General features: G+C 31.1%; 1 protein-coding gene across 1 annotated transcript in view; it reads left to right on the forward strand.

Moving 5' to 3' along the window:
- The window catches only part of LOC118200212 (alpha-2C adrenergic receptor-like), a 133,304-nt gene extending 112,030 nt beyond the window's left edge, over positions 1-21,274 (forward strand). The window contains exon 3 of the mRNA XM_085807453.1: positions 16,170-21,274. Within this exon, the coding sequence (XP_085663579.1) occupies positions 16,170-17,058 (889 nt within the window). The 3' untranslated portion in view covers positions 17,059-21,274. The remainder of the gene's footprint in view (positions 1-16,169) is intronic.
- Positions 21,275-21,660: the final 386 nt, after the last annotated feature.

Genomic DNA, 21,660 nt, shown 5'->3' on the forward strand with positions numbered 1-21,660 from the left:
AGCTGGCTCAAACTTTAATGGAGGGAATTAACTTTAGGTAGCAAATGGCTAACTCCAGAATATAACTGGCAGAACTGAGTGATATAAAGCTGCGAAAAAAACTTTCTATATTTAAAGCATTCAAAACGCTCGAAAGCGCTTTAAATAGTCTATAATCCCACTTGCAACCTGGTCAGAAAAAAGTTATAGTTTAGATCTAAACCAAAAAAACTGGTTAATAAGCATAAAGTACCTTATAAATTTAGAAAGTTTAATGCATAACTGGAATTATTTTTAATGTACATTTACGGAGCCTTTTCTAAACAAATTTGTATTCTGGCTAAATGTAATTCGTTATATCTTTATGTTTCTCATTAGGATTGACATTAAAAATTTTAAACTGTTTTTCAGCAGGTATTTGTTCCGTAAACGGCTGCATCGAATATGGTTGTCAGCGGACGCTAATTGCTACACCGAAAACGTGGATGGAATTTATACTAAGGTTTAGTTGTTCGTAAGTTGTCTCTCTCCTTCTCCGAGGGTATAATATCGTTTCCAGTTGGAAGTTCTGGCCAAGAAGGCGGTTAAATGGGCGATGAAATCGTCCAACATAGGGCGAATGCTACCTTGACAAGCCACAGTCGTTGGATGAAACAAAAATGTTCTTTGCCAAGGAAAGACAAGTACAAAATAACGAAAGACTGAAATGTTTTAGGATATAGAAACTTCGCTTTCTGTTGCCGTTTAAAAATCTGGCTGAAATGAAAGGGGACCTGACCTATAAGGCGATTCTTCACTTTTTATGCCATTTTGCCAAGACGGATGGGGGACTACTTGCAGAAGCTAGCCTCATGTATAAGGCTGGTGGTTAAAAATTTCATTAGAAAAGATAATTAAATGATCTAGTGATTATATATTGAAGTAAATCTGAGTAAATGAGTTTATTTTCAACTTTTTGAGATAAGTAATGAATTATCTATTAAAGAAGAAAGCACAAAATATTATTTACAGGAATAAAGAATGAAGTGATTTTTTTTATCCATGATAGATTGATATTATTATTATTATCACTGATTATTATTACTCAATGTCATTTAGTAGTATAATTATTACTGAGCATTCCTGTTATTATCTGTTCTTTATTATTATTATTATTACTAAGGCTTTTAATATTATTACTATTATTATCACTATTAATATTACGGCTATTTTCATTATCATTATTAATATTATTATAATAATTTTTATCACAATTATTATTATTACGGCTATTTTCATTATCATTATTAATATTATTATAATAATTTTTACCACAATTATTATTATTACGGCTATTTTCATTATCATTATTATTATTGTTATTGCTATTATTACTATTTATATAACTGCCACTATTATTATTACTATTATAATTATTATAAATGATTTGAGAAACCAAGGCATGATTACCAGATTAGAATATGGCAATCTGCCTAAGGGAAGGGTGCCTTTACGGAGGACTTCTAAGGGAAACTGCTCGTATTCACGTTATACTTGAAACAAACTACTAGAACCTACCATACAGCTAGCCTGTTGGGCTGTGTTTGAAATCGGCTGGAAATGGCAATATTCAGGATTCTGAATCACTTGGAGTTGGAGCCATGATTACCAGGAAAGATTATTTTAACCACGCATTTTGATGCCTACTGGTGCTTTTAGGATGTACTCAATAAATTGAAACATAATGCTTGAAATGGTTATTGTTAGAGTTGGCTTTCAATTTTAAATGTATCATTAAATACTATCGAATGATTTGTTTGTAAGAAAAGTCGGTTTTATGGGTAAGCTTCAAAGATCGGTTTTAAAACGGCGAAGGACAAATGTCTAAACTGTCAAGAAGGAATGTTCAAAAGAACTCCAAGATAAATCCTTCAAGTGCTCAACGCAGAGATTTCTTCAAGTATCTATTTGCAACTTTGGTTGTAATGTCCACAAATTTTGTTTTCTTTGCTAAAACACTGGATGAACCGTTAATGATACCTTTGAATCTTAGAATATTTAAAGGTTTATTATTTTCTGAGCTTTCATAGCATGGAGAATCAAATCCTTATCATTTCTTAAGAAAGAAAAATCAGTTACATCGAATAGGTTTTAGAAAAGCCATTTCCTCAAAGTTATCTATCTTCTCAAGGTTATCACAATATCAAAATATATAACAATTACTTATATATTATTATTCGCAATATTGTAAGTAAGTAAAGAAAACAATGTGCATTATTATCAGCGGAATTAAAAGAAGGAAAAGAGAAACAACACGCAATGTAAGCATTTCAGATAGGATATAGCTATCTTTATAATGCAATGCAATATTCGCAAGAATTTGTCGAGAATAGTTTTCATTCTCTTATATATCTACTGATATTTCTCATTACTCGGTCGTAACAACTGATTTAATGCCGTATCTAAAAGGACATGATTTACTTAGATATGTATGATGTCAAAACTGCTGATTAACAGTGGCACTTCATGCTATAAGATCATATTTATTTAATAATAAATTAAGCCATACTCGTATATTATCAGACCCGGTCGTATATGATGTAACGTTAGTTAATTTTTTAATGAAATAAATCATATTTCTTTTGAATTTATAAGCCCTTGCTCCTATTTCAAATATCAGGCAAAAGACAATCAGACATATTTCATAGTACGCATTTTAAGGCATTAACAGCCCCTGCTCTTAAATATAGAATTTAAGAGTACAAATTCCCTGAACTTAGATCTGAGATACCTTATTCTTTCATTTTCTTCGATGGAAAATGCGCCTTTACTAAATCTAGACTAATTGCTCAAAAAAACACATATTTTTGCTTTAAAAAATCCTTTTAATTTTATGCATTACTTTAACGAGATTAGTAGCCCCCTCCCATTTTTCCTCGGTAACGCGTCAAAATTACTTTTATAAATTATTTAAAAGTTTTATGCGATTTTCATGTAAATCTTTTTAAATTACCAGAATTCCAAAGAAACAAAAAAGCTTTTTAACCCGAAATAATGCAGAAAAAAGCTATATTTCTGGAATTTCATTGAAGAAAGCCAAATTAGTTACCCGACTTACAAGCTGCATTTTGTTAACATTCTTCACGCATTTCTATATTTTTATTATTCTCAATGAAACTACAAGTGGTTTCTTTGAGACTTCAAAACATCATTTTTTGCAGTTAATGTTTTTCATTTTTTCCAATTAATATATTTTGCAACCATATTCCGCCATCAACTAAGTTTGAAAATTTACGCCTTAAAATTAATTTACTCCTTAAAAGAGTATTTTCTGAATAATTTTTTCAGGCTCAATTACACTTTCCCGAAGTTACTTTATTGTCTGTAAATATTTTAGAGTCATTTATATCATCTGTTCTGGCAATTAGATCTATTATTCGTTAGCAAATTTTAATTGCTCAACACTAACTACTGCATTTATATTAGCTTCCACGATTGCCATTTGACTCGTTTTCTGGTTGATATCTTTGAAACAAATCCAAAAAAAAAAGAGTGGGAAGGAGTTGTTTAATAACGCTGAGTAAATTGGAAATTTATTTGCATCTGCATGTGCCGTCATATTTAGATACGTCCTATTTTTAGAGAAAAATGCACGTAAAAATATACGTTAAACGTGGAACTCCATTTAATTTCACTGAAATAACTTTTTTAACTTCATCTTTAATTTGCGATGTATTTTAAAGTAAAAATTAAGCCTAAAAATATGCACTTAATTGGGAGACTCCCATTAATTTTACTTAAATAGATTTTCTAATCAGATTTTTGATTTGTGATTTATTTAAACGGAATAATCAAATGTATTTACTACTTACTCCTTTTTTATGAAGTTATTCTTTACAATTACATCTACAGAGAATCCAGTTTCATCAACATTGTTTGTTATTTCATACACTCTTTATTTACTCTTATTATCAAAATATATTAAAATTCTCTTTTGTTTACATGCGAAAGAAATTTAATTCATCGTTCTCGGTTGTTTGAAACTAAACTGAGATCATATTTTTAACTTCAATGTTCCCCCCTGCTGACAAAAAATCTTATTCACAGAATGTCTTAAATGGAAAACGTGTCGAATTATATCATTAGAAGACCATTTATGGCCTATTAGTTTGTGATAAGTGATGTGATATTATATGTATATGATATTTTGTAGTTCTTCCTGTACAATACGATATGTATCAGAAAGACATTCTGAGTTACCCATACGGCTTTAAACTGTTAATGCAATCCTATATGAATAACGAAAAAAAAAAAAACTTGCGAAGAGGGAGTGTAAACAAAAAGTGACACTAGTAAACATATGCACTGTATCTCTGATTGTTACAGTGCACACGAATGAATTAGTTAACGGCTAGACCAAAGCTAATCTTGGAATTTTAACATAGTACAAAAGGCGTATCTCTTCCTTAAAAGAATCTGTATCCATAATATACTCTAATGTCGAAATTATCTTTACGTACATAAAAACCATGTTTCGTGATATAAAAAATCAATCCGATTTATTTTTAATAAAATAAAAAATAATGCGATCATAATCTAGAAACATGTAGTCAAGGAGAGAATTATCATTATCCAACAGAACTTTACCAAGCTGTTTTTAAAATGCAAATAATATCATGATATCAAGGGGCGCACAAAGGCGTTTTCCATAGCATTAGAAAATATGATAAATATGGCGGTGTTGATATGATGATACGGAAATGAATGGTCGTCAATGGATGCATTTCCTACATATGTGTGAGGATATGTGTCTGCCCAGAAGTATCGAAATTAAGTCTCACAAGCATGTGGAAGCTTTTCATAGGGACATGTCAATGATAACGAACGTACCCATTGAGCAAAACTGATTAATTTCTTATAAGTCCAAGCCACTAAGCGAATAAATTGTTGCCAGAGCTCATGATTTGAGTCTTGAAAAACTTCTGGGACACTCTTTAAGGATCTGTTGCTCTGTGAAACAATTCTCTAGGAGATCTTCAGCGCTTTAAAGACACTGGTACCTCCAAACTATTAATGAACATTTTACTAAGAGCGTGAAAACTCGTTGTTATATGCATGCATGAGATAAAAAAGATCGAATTCCGTATTAAACTAAAAAGACCTCATTTGTTTCCGAGATATTCATATTTTTCTAATTTTTTTTTTTTTTTTTTTTGTTACTTATTATTTCCATTTTATTTGTTTCACAAAGCAATTTTGCATTTGACAATGTATTTCCATATTCAGGTTTTCAATTTTCACGTACATCTTATGATGTTATTTCAACCACTAAAACATCCATTCACTTTTATTCAACTTTTTTTAGAAATTAATATGTTGGTCAAGTATTTCGACACGAATATATTATACAGAACCTGTGTACACTAAGACATATGGTTCCATTTAGACAGTCAGGCGACTTATGCTCCATTTTAGTCTTCCAGAAAAGTAGCTATAACTCAGACGAAGGTTAAAAATATGCCTCTCTATCAGAACTTAACACACTATACAGCCAGTGCAGTACAAAATAAGTCACTGCTTTGTTCCGAGATTTAGCTAAACAAAAGAGCCAAATAAATCTTGTCTAATTAAAGTATGCAATTCACATGGCAATGTCCTGCTGTCAGCTTTAGCTCAGACCTTCTAATCAATTCAGTAAACACAGCTAGCAAACCGCTAAAGCATGCAAATCCTAAAGTCTGGGCATAAATAGCTCGGATAGTGTCAACGGTCACTGCCAAATGCTCTCTTTTAATTTCAAGCACTCTGTTCTTATATACTTTAACTACGAGTAATTTGCATTCTGGTGGTGCCCGTGAGAGTAAAGATAAATGTAATAAGATAATGAGTTAAAAAATATAATCGTTCCAAGTATTAAATATAATTTTTTCATAAGGCATTCGTAGTCGAAAGCCCAGATCCAGATCGTAGTATTTTCGTAGTATGAAAGCCCAGATCGTAGTATTTTCAATTATAATTGCATAATAAAAACACGTTTTAATATTCTTAAATGTGTTGTGAATATTACTAGGAAGAAATGAAAGAAAATTCAACATAAAGATTTTTCCATTCTTACAACGATTTTACCCACCTATTTGTATTAAAATGTGGATCATATCCAATGTTTATAATCGACAGATATTTCTCTGTCGATTATAAACCGTTAAGCCATCATTTGGCCAACTGCAAAAGTTACTACTCAACATTTCAATAAAAGAAAATTCAAGGCTATTTAATTTCCAGGAAATTCTCTTTATTATCAGAATTTAAAAGAAACTGTAAAACTATGCAAGATTCCGAAAGGAAAGCATTATATAATATCGACCAAACCCAAAATTCTTAGTTCAGTGTTTCGTCAAAATATAGCTTTAAATGCATATTATGTATGAGTAGGGTACCTTTCCGCTTTGAACCTACACAACCGATTTTTATACAAATGTCTGAACTCCCCTATTTTAAAACTGAATCTTCGAAATGAATAATAATTTATCAGTATCTGAACTGTGTTTTGATCTGATAAGTCTTGTTTACCATTTATGATGGGAAAAGCGATAGTTTTTAAATATTTTGCTTGGCTCAAATCTAAACTAAAATATAAGGTTTCAAGAAGGACTGATGTTCATAAATTTGTTCCTACTATGTTTTTCAATGATCGAAATCAAAATCAAAGAAAACATGTGTACATATATGTGATTGTATGTACCATAATGCATTGTTTACTGCTTTATTTACGTGATTATAATTATATGACAGTCTGAATATACACGTTACCGTGAAAGACCGAAATTGGAGAATGTCGACTTTCACCGGAGAATGTTAACATTCACCAAATACGTTGGTGAAAGATCGAATATTGCACTACATTCCTGTATATTCGGACCCTCACCGGTGTATGTCGACAATCACAGATATGCTCTGGTGTAAGTCGAAAAGAGAGGTCATAAAGTGCCATAATAGTTTAAGTTGTTGCAATAAATAAGATTTGAATCACATAATTTAGTAAGTTTTTTATTACTGTTATTTTATTTTCTCATTTAGAACGTACTGTATAATTAAGTAAGTTTTTAACTTCTATTATTTTCCTTCCTCACTTTGAATGTATTGTGTGTTTTAGGTTCTCATGTTCTTAACTTCTTATTTCAAGTTTCAAGTGCGTTTATTCGCGACTGAATTACGGAGAAGAAAATAAATATTGTTATATGTTCAACATTCACCATTAGTACATGGTGAATGTCGACATTGACCGGTGTAAGTCAGAAATAAGAGTATTTGGAAAATATTTCGGACATACACCAAGAGACTATGTGAATGTTGACTTTCACCGTTGAAAGTCGACATTCTACAGATTTCGGTGTTTCACCATAACATACATATTTAAAATTGATTTAAAGGTAAGAATTATGTACTAAAAAAGTCTAAAACTTGCGATGAAGCTGCATAGTTACAAATAAACATTTATTAATAAGAAAAAGAATAAAATTATCTTCAAGGAAGAGAAAAAATTGTAATCTTAAATGTTAGTGAAATAAAAAATTTTTAATGTTTGCTAGATTCATTAATAAAAGAAAATAATATGTCAAAAACATAAAAATTTAATTGAAAATTCAAATTTTGTCTCTTATTCATATATATATGTAAGCTCGGCTTGAGCGATATTATTTTCCACTAAAAAATGCTAAGGAATTCAACTTTTCTTGACTTGAAGATAACTTCAAATATTTAAAAATTTCAGTCTAGAAAACTCCCTTTTTGTTGATGTTATTCATACCGGAAATGTCGGAAACATTCAGACAGTAAACAATATCTTAGAATAAGTATTTTGTAAAAGTGCATGTGAATTTAAGAATTTCTTTCAGTGTTTCTTGCCACTCTAGCTATGAGATCCCGCAAGATGTAGATGCAGAATTCTAATGTACAGCATTAATATTAGATGCTGCTGACTGAATCCTTAGTTGTTGTTTGTGTTAAAGCAAATGTAAACGTTTGATACTTTTTGCTAAAGGTTTCTGTCCCACTTTTCAAAAATTTCAAAGAATAACAAATGTCCACAAACCGTGTTCAGCTGCTCAAATCATTACTTTAATGAAGAAAGTGGGTGATTATTAATGGATTGAAGAAATATTGTTGAAGTTTTCTTTATTTACTGAAATTTTATTGGCATGTTAACAATCGAGAGTTCGTTTCTTTTTCCATATTCCTATAACTCTGAATACATGTCACCGTACAAAATCAAGATATCAGTACAAAATTAAATAACTACAGCTTCATGGTTGCAAAGTAAATGTAAAAGCACAGGTACAATTTCATGATGTGGATATAAAGAATCAGTCTGTGAATTAGAAAAACCTATCCTCTTTCAAAGGAAAAAACAAGCCTATTTAAAGCTTAACTACGACTAGTAAAATTCGAAATATTAATAGCAAAAAATATTTCCGTCTTTAAAGAAGTAAATAGTTTCAGCATGCACTTAGTAACTAAATTTTATAAGAACACTTAACGACATTGTATAGTATTTTACTATACAATAATACTATACAAATACTAACAATATTCTATTCTAAGTTGCTCCACCTATGTTTCTCACCACCAGATGCCATCGTTTGTGAGAAAAACCACCCTTCATAAATCGGCATCCTGGCGGCTGCCTGTGTCGCTTATGTCTATATATAGTGGAACAAGGACTATAGGACTATATAGAGAAATAGATTTCATTAAGTTATTCGGAAGAGTTATATAATTTGCATATATATAAATATATATATATATATATGTGTGTGTGTGTGTGTGTGTGTGTGTGTGTGTGTGTGTGTAAGCTAGAAAATACGTAATTCGTAGTTATTACTTAAATTAGCAATACTCCATTTTAATTTGCGCACTTGCCCTCTCTACTATTAAAATAAAAAAAACTTTTTGGAGCTGCCCCTTTTACGTATACGCCACAGACTAATCCATATTATATGATTTTTAGATAACGGCGATGATGTAGGTATAACCCACAACTTAAATCGAAACCTTCTCTCTTAATAAGCTGCCACACTGGATAACTGCGTACTTTTGCTTCTAACGTTTTTGCCGTTAAGACGCTGTCTCGCTGTTTTCTTCCTATCGCAACAATAACAAAAGCGTAAACGCTCTTATAAAGACGCGATTAGTGTGCCAATTTGTTAGTAGCCGCAAAACGTTTATTGAAATAAAAATGAATATTTAATCTACCTCGGCTGCTAAGTATGCTGTTCATTATGGATCAACATCTCACTATCTATGAAGTCACCTTTCCTACGCTATTACATATATATATTCACTTTTTGATAATTTCCTATGCTTTACTCACTGTGATGTAGTAACCGTGGTTCTGAGACCATAAATTAGATTGATGCAATAGAAATACATGATTACTAATGATAGTATTTTTTTATTCAAAGCAAGCACTGAAAACATAACATTAAAAAATAGCACTATTAATCGAATGGTTTAAAGAAGAGAAGATACGATTAAAAAATTAAAATTTCTTTTTCCACTTCAAAATTGGAAACTAAGTGGCTTTTTAAACCATTAATTCGTTTGCATACCCCATTTGAGACCTTCATTTAATATTTATTTTTAAAAATTCCATTGATGTAAAACTTGTTAATGCTTATTTCTAAATCTGGATTTGAAGTAAAATAGTTTACGTTTGCTTCATGTGCTCAATAACAGTCACATTTATAATGCCTTCAGCTCTAAATTTAGTTTCCCAGTCATTTTTGCTCAATAACAGTCGCATTTATAATGACTTTTAACTTCAGCTCTAAATTTCGTTTCCCAGTCATTTTTGTTGCAATTGAGTAAAATAAACCTCTCCATGACTCACCACTTCTTGTTTGTAGAAGAAGCACTACAAATGACTGGCAGAGAAATTGCTTTGTTTAACATATCACTAATAATTCTTCATCTAATTTTAATGTTAAAAAGTTATTTATAGCGTAAGTTTTATGCAAATTAATTATAGTTCAATAATGATCGTACCAAAAGCAATATTTTTAATCCTTTTACGAAGAATTTTTTGCTTATTGACCGTGAGCTACTCGATGGAGTGAAGTTTTACTCAGTTCAGTAGAACTGCGAGTAAGTTTTGATGGGCGAAATGGTGTCTGGTTTTCAACGTAAAATTTCTAGTTTTAATATTTCTTATAGCAATATCATGAAAATGTAGCATACATTACAAGAGCAGCTAGGAGTTAGGAGTATAAAAATTAATTTAGATATAAATACGAAACAGAAGCGCATGGTGTAAAAATATAAAAAACACACTCGAGTATTTTTTTTAATTTAAGTGTAAGTAAATATTGAGATCTTGGAATCATTAAAATGTTTCAAACTTTGCTACACTGTTGATAGTTTTACGCTGTACACATTAATACATAATATTTTTAGTAACATCATGCATCGGTTGCTTGATAAAAATATAGAAATAACGAATTAGTTAAAACTTATAATGAAAAATTAATTTTTTTATAAAAACTTAAAATTATTGCCCCGTATCGAAAAGAGTCAATATTTTGTGGATCACACAGAACTAAATAAACTATTAAATGTAATAATATAATGCACTCAACTGTGAAAATGGTAAAATTATCGATTATAATGCAGCAGATTTTAAAAGACAATAAATTAAAATTGCATATTCAAAATGAAGTTTCTCTTAAACACAGAAATTCAAAATGCACTTCATTTTTCGACTAATTTTATTTTTTTTACAATTATATGGGATACGTTTTATCCTGTTTGCTTTCTTAATATTTTGAAGTTCATTTCTATTGTAAATTATCTAGCCTTCTAGTTAGCTTTTGTATTACATGTGTTACCAGCAATGAATAAAAACTGGTATTCTATGGGATACCTAGGCATTTTATAGAATGCCGTAAAATGACCGACAATGTATGAAACAATTAACATTTCATACATTTCCTTCCAAGACACGTGACTTTTAGCGCTCGCCTCAGGCTCAGAATTTGCCACTTGCATTTTGCGCTTTGTTCAAGAGTGTCAAAATATGCAATTTTAAATAATTTTTTTAAAAAAATTAAATTTTATACTGTGCTGTATAACAATGAAAGAGTATGATATAGTGTTGAAGAAGGAGTCATGGTCAATAGACATGCGACAATAAACTTTCTCCGCTTTAACATTGAAAATAACAGTTTTGTTCTGAAGCAAAATAACTTACCAGTAATTAATGTTGGAACATTGGTGAATAATGATTCTACTAAAAGAAACGTGAGACTATTGGTTGCCATGATGTGCTGTTTGTGGAAAAACAGAAACTCATTTATTCACTTAAAAAATTCTTCAGTACTATACAGTATTACGTCACGGACTGTTATTTCACTTACTTCATGATCGATAGAATTCATTGTTGAAAGAACTTTATTTAAATCATCTTTATTACCTTCAAACAGGGTAAAAGTATCGTCTACGTAGCTGAACCATGCCGGGAAGTTTAAAGTTTCAAACAATTTTGATTCATAATAATGCATGTAGATATCAGCCAGGATGGAACTGAGGGGGCTTCCCATGGCTAATCCCTCAGTTTCCATGTAATATTTATTTTGGAAAACAAAATGTGTTTGTTTCAAACAGAGTTGAGTGAGAGAAATTAGCTCATCAATTTCGATGCAAGAGAAATTAAATTCGCGAAGTTTGGTTTCTAGACATCTTAATGCACCCTCCACTGGAACATTGGTGAATAATGATTTTAAGTCAAAAGAAACCATGAGTAAATTTCTAGGAGAAATGTTTTTAATTTTTTTTACAAACTCTATTGATTTTTTATGGTGTAAATGTTATTGTCTAATAGAGTTGAAAATCTAGAAATTAAATATTTAGGTAATGGATACGAGGCAGTACCTAATTTTGATACAATAGGGCGGAAAGAAATACCACTTTTATGAATTTATCTCTTTCTTATCTTATATAATCATTATATCCTATCGGTTTTGCAGCTGAGGATGGTGGTTCGGTAAAACCATCGAAACTAGTCCTGTGAAAATTTTGAAAATATAACGCTGATTTTTGTTGTTTGACTTCTGAATTAGTATTTGTTCCGCGTGTTATTGTGTCTTAAGTAAATGTATATAAATTATTTAAATAAAGATAAAAAAACACACATAAAATACAGTAAATAAATAAATGAAAATGTCTTTTGTTTAAAAAACATTAAAAGCATTATATTACATTATTATTTGCTTCTACCAAATTTCAAACCAACAAACACAAAAATTTGCAAAATTTTGCATCAATGCTTACATAACATAGTGTTCGAATAGCATAACGCAGAGCTGTTCAATCCTTTCGCCAGCGTGAGCTACTCTTTTACTGTGTGGGACGTTGCAGTTTATAGTAAGCCATCGGCCTCCATCGACGGATTTAACAACACTATATGAAGCCTAAAAGTTATCGTTGGAATCTAGCATGTAATGACATACATTTCAAACACTTTGCCACCTCTAGCTTACATGGTTAGGAAGAGTTTCAACACTGCTACTGTGCCACAATACATTGCTTGTATCTAACATTGCTCTTTTCAAACTTTTGAAACAGTTTACAATGGTTATTTTAGGAACATAATTACAAACCTTCAAACAATATACATGAAGCTGTGCATTTATCTAAACAAAATTATCTAATATCAAGTTTTCAGCACGGTGAAATTCACAGTATCAAAATGTCGAGTGAAATAATAATTTCAGACTAGTGCAGACCCGAAGCGACAGAGAAGGTAATGATCGTATTGGAATGGATTGTTTAATTAAGAGAAAAAAATTTCATTCTGTCTCACACAGTTCCATATCAGGTTTTGTGACAAGAATCACAAAGATAAGAATATCAGACCTCTTTGACACCACGAATTCTTTGGAACGTTTGCTCCTGCTTATGCGCAACATTTTGCCTCACGAACTTTAGGGTCATACTATGTTTTTCCTAAGGATTCCAGACTTGAACAAACAAAAAGTCAATGTATAAAAAAGACTTTTATAACATATCATTTTAAAAGCATTTCCATGCATTATGTAACATTTGTTTTTTTGAATTTAATAATGCATTGCAAAAGTACAAAATACAATACAAATACTTAATATATGTGTTTTATTAAATAACATTGTAAAATTAAAACCTACTAGAAAAAGACTTATGAGGCCCAGTAGTGCAGTGGCTAGCGCATCGCGTAGCAGCATCACAGCTCCGAAGTTCCATACCCTGGATGGACATAATTGGCTCAGCCTTTCATCCCTTAAGTGGGTCGATAAAATAAGTAAGAAGTTTGCTTAGAGGCTAAACATAGGGGGTCCTGCGACAGACAGACAGACAGAAGTACAGGAGGCACCAAAACATCGCCATGGGCAAAACTGGTATCGCCCCACTGCACTAACCATCTATAGAAGTGTACCCTGACAGGGCACGCTAACACCATGCTCGGGAATTAGTTTACATTGCAGCAAGCAGCTTTTATAATATACTGTTATATATTAATGGTGCATAATTTGCATTGCAGACAATATTCTCTCAGATATACTTTACACGGGTACTTTGCAGTTGGATGGATAGATACAATAATTACAATGGATAATTACAATAAGTTATTTACTTATGTATATACATATTTCTTTTGTGTTTCGGTTTGGAGCTTTGTTTGTGGGGAGTGTTTATGGTATGTGATTCGTTGTTTATTTGGTTTTTTGTTACACGATTCACAGTTTATAAGTTATCATTCATAGTGCAGTTCATAATACAGCATACAGTTTATGAATTCATTTCATGGTACATAGTGTTGAGTACGTAGCACTGGTGCATCTGTCACACATTGCACAGTATGAAGTAGTTCATAGTTCGTGGTGTGAGAAAAGTTACGGTTGTCTCAATAAATGGATATATTTAAGTGTGTTTTCTAAAGGCACTCCTGTATAGTATGAGGGTGAGAGTGGATATTCTTATTGTTGCGTTTTATGAACTTAGACTTGGGGTTGTAAGCTATGGATGACACAGGTCCAGTCCTTGGCGGTGTAAGAAATCAATAATATTTTTGATGTTTTGGAAGGGTTCCTGCGACAAGTTGACCACTTGTCAAAGGTGAACAAAAGGGTCCACGGTCAAGAAAACAGATATTAGCGCACTGCAGGCTATGGCTGAATAAGGGCCATCGTACCAACATGCAGTTACATTTCGTTCTTTTGTAATAAAACATATTTTATTGCGAAAGAATGTTTACAACGTTTATGCTTTTTGCATAATGAAATATAATGGTCGTTCTTCAAGAAAACTGCTAAAGTCAGATTCATGAATTTTACCTTCCCCCTGTAGTATACTTTCTAAACGTAGTATTCAAAAAAATCTTTAAAAAAAGGAGCCTTCCCTTGTTACTACATTTTAAGCAATTACGAATTAGATAAGCCTATTTTAAAAACACACCAAAATCTTTAGTCTGTATATTACACATAACAATAAAATGTATACTAATCCATAAGTAATAAAATTACAATTAGATTTATCTCCTATTGTACAATGAAAGAACATGCTTGGGAATATAAGTCCTAGAAAAAAAACATTAATTTAGACTAGAAGAGAAACACGCTAATGTGACAATCAAAACCGTGAAAAACAACCTTATATTTAGCGTAGTCTATAATAAAACACTCAATCGATTTCGAGGGCAGCTAAAGGTCCCTCCTCATCAGGAGAAAGAAATACATAGAAAGAAGAAAATAGGAATCACAGAAACACGTGGTGCTTATCAGCACTGCACGTCGTTATAACTAGATTTTTAATCAGAGTTGCACTGGCCGCCTAATTTTACTGAGCCAGGCTGTCTGATCAAGCATAAAGAAATATTAGCGAAGTTAAAATAGGGAGGGAGGGGCAAATGCACATTACGCTCAAAATCTGAACTTCAAATAATAGTCTAGTTAAATAATGGTCAAATAATGGTCAAAATCTAGTTATAACGACGTGCAGTGCTGATAAGCACCACGTGTTTCTGTGATTCCTATTTTCTTCTTTCTATGTATTTCTTTCTCCTGATGAGGAGGGACCTTTAGCTGCCCTCGAAATCGATTGAGTGTTTTATTATAGACTACGCTAAATATAAGGTTGTTTTTCACGGTTTTGAAACATTAATTTGTATACATAAAGACGAAATTTTCATTAAAACAAATTCTCACCGTGATATGCGAGAATCTTACAATTATGTAAATAAAGTAATTTCTCGAATATCTAAAATTAAATATGCATATTTCAGAGGCCAGGATCACTATTCAAATCTCTCAACCTGAATTGCCTCCCTTACTAACAGATTTCGAATCTTTAAATCAGTTTGTGTTTATAGCTAGCCCAGTACTACTACCTGTTTTCTCAAGGGGTCAATAATCCATAACAAAACGCATTTATTATTAAACTAATTACGTTCCTGAGAGTAAAGCGATAAAATCAGACCTACGTTTTGTTAGCAAGAAAAACTTAAAAAAGAAAAATAGTGTGAGTTTTATTTCTATAGCAATCAAAGGCCCTTAAACTGAATAAGGCGGTGGTCTCAAACTCAAAACTACACATAGGCCAAGTGCCTGATCTAAAAGAAGCTGACGGGTGGCAATTAAATAATAATAATAATAATAATAATAATAATAATAATGAAAAGCTTTTTCTTGTTGTTAACAAAATAAAATTTGTTAGCAACAGCAATATATATGTAGTAGTAAAAAATGTTACTACTTATCTTTCAAAATTTACATATAAAAATGATGCAAAGAAAACTTTCAAATTTATATATTTTTTCTGCCTGAAAGCTAAAGATTGGTACCAGCAGGAAATGTTTATTTCTCAGAATTTGTAATTCATATGTATTGAAAGCTAAATACTATTAAAATGTTCAGACTGACATTTATTCAAATAATTGTAATACATCGGAATAACGATTAAATAACGTACTTTTAATTTAAACTATAAAGAAGTACACGAAAACTTCCCAAGAGAGACAAAACTCGAGATTAAGTTATCACAACAGACCTCTAACAACATGTAACACATCAATACCTTTAGATTTTGCAAAAATTCCTTTCTTTTAGCAGCTCAAATGAGTACAAATATTTTTATACATACCTCCGATTTCACTTTTTGTTTAAATTTCCCCTCTTTTTTTACAGGTTTCCAGACCTCCCAAAGCTGAATGGCAGTAAAAGAGAAAGCCCATCGACACCAGCCGTTTCAAGTATGCCACACATTATTATAGAAGCGTCTCAAGAAACAGTTTCCCCACCGCCTCTCTTTCCATCGGAAGGTCCACCAATGTCTCCTACAGTTACCGGTGGCATACCTGAAGAAGATGCTGAAGATGATGACGAGCAAGAGGAAGATGATGACCCAGCACGAGAAGCAGAGGATGAAGAAGATGATGAATTCGTAGAACATGTTACCCACTCCATTGTTCCTAGACGGTTGACCATATCGTCGGATCTGAATGTGTATTCAAACGATGGAATTGTATCCCCTCCTAGCAAAATGCCTATAGTAGCTGTTGTGCTAGCTGACTCACAATCTCCGAGATTTTTTCACCAACAAGTACGCCGGACATCGGTCAAAAGTTCCAGAGCAACCGGATTTGGTTCCAGTACTTCTTTATCAGAAAGTGGTGCCAAAGGTAGCGAACAAGAAAGCAGTGAAATGTACAAGGTTACCTCTTCCATGAAAAAGAAAAATAGGTTAAAAGGTCGTTTGCCACTGAGACAACATGTACATTTAGCAGCACGGCCGTTACCCTCAGATGCCGAGAGACAAAAAAGGCGATTAGCTAAGGCACGAGAACGCAGAGCAACTCTCATTCTCGGTCTCATAATGGCCGCATTTATTTTGGCCTGGCTGCCGTTTTTTGTTCTATACGTTTTGGAAGCTCTGTGCGCCAGTTGTAATATTGAACCCACTGGCTTTGCAACAGCGTTCTGGTTAGGATATTGTAATTCTGCATTAAACCCAATAATCTACACTATATTTAACAGAGACTTCCGGAGAGCTTTCAAGAAAATTCTTTTAAAATAATGCTAATAACCAAGTAATATTATTCTCCGTAAAATTTATAACTGCAATTTTGTAATGAAGAGAATATTCTGCACTTTTAAATATATTGTCTTCCACATAACAGCTTTTGAACAAAGTGCCTGCGATTCTTTGTACATCCATCCTTTGACATTCACCTCCCATGATTACGTTTTAAGTGGAAACTTAAACTGTTTCACCAAACTATCATTCGCCATCAGTTCCAGTTATAGTACAAAATTAAGGCAATACTGTTACCTATCCACTCTTTACTCATCTCTTTGTCATTTAATTTCCTAAACCCATTATTAATCATGTGTAGCATTTTATATCATCAAAACGTCATCTGGAGATAAAAATTAATACTTACAAATAGTAAATAACTTCTTTTTAATTTAACAAATCGAATTTATTTTAATAATTAATTCAATTTGCTATATTATAAGTAACTGGTAACCGCGACTCTTATTTATCACATACAAATATTAAGTAAGGAAACAAATGCAAATCGTTTTAGTCTTTTTATTATATACTACTATTTCAAAATGATATCAGATTTTCAGTGACTTCCCTTCTCTGCTTTTTCTTTTTACTTCTGAACAATCTGAGCTATGTAGGTAAATGAGAGAAAAAATTTCCTTTTTTATAAAATAAAATTGTTAATTATTTTAATTTATTCATTATATTTTAATACTAGTTTTCACTATGCAAAGGAAAAAAATACATTCAAGAAGTAATAATTAAAAATTTGGCGGTAAATCCCTACCAGCACCCGAACTGAATTTCCCTAAATTTTGGAGTTTCTCAATTTTGAAGAAGAAAAATATAATTTTATCAAAAACTAGTTTGTAAAGAATTTTGAAATTCGTTCTTTTATGTCATTTGAAGCTGAAATATATAAGGTACTCTTTGAATCGTATTTTTCTAGAAATATTTAGCAGACTTTATTTTTCATTACATTTCTTTTTAAAATTAGATTTTATGGTAGAAACTAGTTTCAAAACTAAGTGGTATAAATTTGTTGAAAATTGATTGATCGTTAATACATATCTTTGTTCCTGCATTAATTGCAGTCCTTATTTTTCTGTTTCTTCTTCCGTTTAAAGTGTAATCTTGTAGAGACATTAGGTTATTTCAAAGCAGGAGACAAGAGAAATGTGCAGTGCCCTCGCCGGGACTCGAATCTCGGACCTCTCGAATACGCTTCGAGTGTGCTGGCCATTACACCACGAAGGCACGCTACGAAGGCGGGATAAATACCTTATATACTCTCCCTTTTAAAGAGCGACTGGGGATTAGGTGACCAAGTCGGCAAATCCTGGTGGTGTAGAATCCTCATCCATCATTTTTTATACTACGATCGCCACTGTAGAGACATTAGGTTATTTCGAAGCAGGAGACATGAGAAATGTGCAATGCCGTCGCCGGGACTCGAACCTCGGACATCTTGAATACGCGTCGAGTGTGCTGGCCATTACACCACGAAGGCATGTTAAGAAGGCAGGAGAAATACCTTATAATCTTAAGGAATATATTATACTCTAATGACTGAGAAATTCCACTTCACTTTAAAGCTTCCCTTTTCCATCAAAAATTATGAAAAATCATTTATTTACTAAATATAGCGCCAAAGTACTTATTGTTTAATTCGCATTTTGTATATTAGCTATATTTGTTTCAGTTCAAGATGAGAAAAATATAGTCCTCTATATATTTCTCATATTGAAATGAGGGAAATATGATCTAACAGCACCTAGCTTGATGGAATATATTTAAGCAATTAGCAATTAAAAAGCAGTTATATTTTGTGAAAATATTCAACTTTGAGGTTTGTAAATCTGCAATGGTATTAATTACAAGTTAGTAACTACTTTTAGAAGCAGTTTGGAATACGTTACCTTCGTAGTTTTTATGTAAGCATACGTATGCTAAAGAAATTTTACCTTTATTTTAGAGATCGATGTATATTTTTAATTACGAAATTTGATCACAGCGAATAACAAAAGTTCTTCAGCTAGAGTATTTCGCCATAAATTTTGGGATATGTCTTTGAAACTGAAATCCTTTCTTTCGTTTTTTAATTATCAGTTATCTACTATCGACTACCCATTTTGCCGCTTTTAAACGTAAAGATTTTCCGTATTTCTCTTAGCAAATTATCACATCTTTAAAGGAGTCCAAAGGAATACAATTGACGAGCCGCATTTCGCATGCGGTAGATAATTATTAATATTTTCCCATATAAAGTTCTCTCTCATCAGTTTATAAGGTAAAGAACCCTTGACAATAGGTATGCACTAGTGGCCAATAGATACGCACTATTATCTCAAATTTTATGCAAATATAATAAAAAATAAATTAATAATCTTCCAACAACAAAAATGTAAATGTAATTAATTTTTTAAATAAGTTAAAGCCTGATTAAGTTTCATTTTTAATTATTCAATTATAATAATTTTTTTAATATTTTTAATTGAAGCTATGAAATTTGTAAAAACATTATCATAAAATTAAAATAATTTGTTTTAAATTTTGAAACATTTCTGTACGCTATAACAATATGCAAGAAAAAAATTTATAATATAAAGTTAAAACAACATCGCAACTTCTCACTAACAGCATATCATAACATCATGTCTAATTGTCTCTGAACACTTTTAAATAGTTATAAAAGCGTTTAAAAATATTACCAAATAAATATATTAAAAGAGTAGTATATTACATTTATAAAAAAAGATTTGAGTTAAAACTAGATCATACAGCATGGTTGAGTGCATCAATATTTTAAAAAGTAAGAAACCTCGCTCATTCATGAAATTAATTAAGCTTCTCTGAAGTACAATGTATTTTAATTCAGCACCTTTTAATGATTTACCTTCAAAATTAAATAACTGCAATTCTATTATTTCTTTAATCTCAAATACATATAGGTTTGATCACCAAGTTGGTACTTTTTGCAAATATAAGCAGTTTTGCTTTTATTTTATTCTTGGCTACTTTTTGCTTATATATGATTATATATATATCCTTACATTTAAGTTTTTGATTGCACTTTGCTAATGAAAACGAATAAGTTGGTGATAGTACTGAACAATTTTATGTTAATACATGTGCTTTCATCTGTATTTCCTTAAATAGGATTTCTGTTTTGGTAATTAAGTAGCAGTATAAATGTGTAGAGTCGCAAAAATTACTCTAAGATTAGTCTAAATTACTCTCTTTCAGAAGTACGCTGTTTTCAAAAGCCTTTGTTTGGGCAATTTAATTAGCAAGATATAAGTGTGAATTTAATAAATGATAAAATATTTCGGAAAACTTTCAATATGCAATGAAATAAATACCCTCGAAAAATAACTTGACTTAATAGAAACTGTGATGCAAAAATGCTTTGTGAACGGAAAGTGAAACAATTTATAAATTACTTCATACCAGTTTTAAAAGCAGAGGAAATAATAGATATTTTTTCTCATTTCCGAACTTTGGATACAATTTTCTGTACTAATAATGTTTTCCAAAGCCATTGTTTTAAATGCATTTCTCAAGAGTAAAGACTAGAGTATTTTAAGAATTATGTAATGAAAAATGTTACATTCTATATTAATATTTTATCTTGAAATGAAAAAAGTTGCATTCTATATTAATATTTTGTACATAAATAATGTTGTTATATAAACTTCTTGAGAACATATCAGATATCATACCAGTGGGATCTGGAATCAATTACAAAGAAGTAAAACAAGGGCAGAAAGTTTCTTCATACTTGCATAATGATTGCCTTTCATAAGTAAAGCAGATAAATAGTCTTATAATATTATATTTGAAGTTATCTGAAGTGAATTTTAATAACATTATTATGATGTGGACGGTATTAAAATTAAGATCATGAAAATCATTGCCTTGTAGTATACTAATATTCTCCTAAACTCATTCTAAGACACAACAGTATGTCATCAATATTGACTGTCTGTTGTTTTAAATCCAAGAAGAAAAGTTAATACTCATTTTAAAGCATCCAGTCAAAGCTCTTCTTAGAAATGCTGTAAACATTGTTGCTTGGTTTTAATCTCCAGAGATCTTTACGCACGTGTAGTTCTTTAAAATGATGTTAATAACGTATTTTTTTAAGAGTCATGTATTTTAAATGTTAAAAAATACCAAAAATATAATACATTTTAAAGCTTTTTTTAATCTGTACATCTAATTGGTTTTTTACGGTGAAATTTTGTACACTTATTTCGATAACCTTGATATTGCATGTTTTCCTATCACTTATATTCTAAATATTAACTATTTTAGATAAAATATAAAACAAGTATCTTCATCGGTGATACAAAATTCTAATATGTAATGCACGCAGCATTATGGATAAACAAATCAATAATTTTAGCTGATTTTTGTATATTTAAAACGACCTATTTTAAAAATAATAGAATTATATTTTCCTAATTTCTCTAATAGGAGTAAAGAAATATTATAATATATTAATGTGTTAAAATTTATAAGTATGCATAACTATACGTTTAAAACATACTGCAGACATAATCACTATAATATTAAGTAAAACACTGAAAGGTCAAAAGTTAAAATTTTCATACGATTTAAGTT

Source organism: Stegodyphus dumicola, chromosome X1, assembly GCF_044657685.1.
Source record: "Stegodyphus dumicola isolate Sdum_Otavi_A_Nest chromosome X1, ASM4465768v1".
NCBI classification, from domain to species: Eukaryota; Metazoa; Arthropoda; class Arachnida; order Araneae; family Eresidae; genus Stegodyphus; species Stegodyphus dumicola.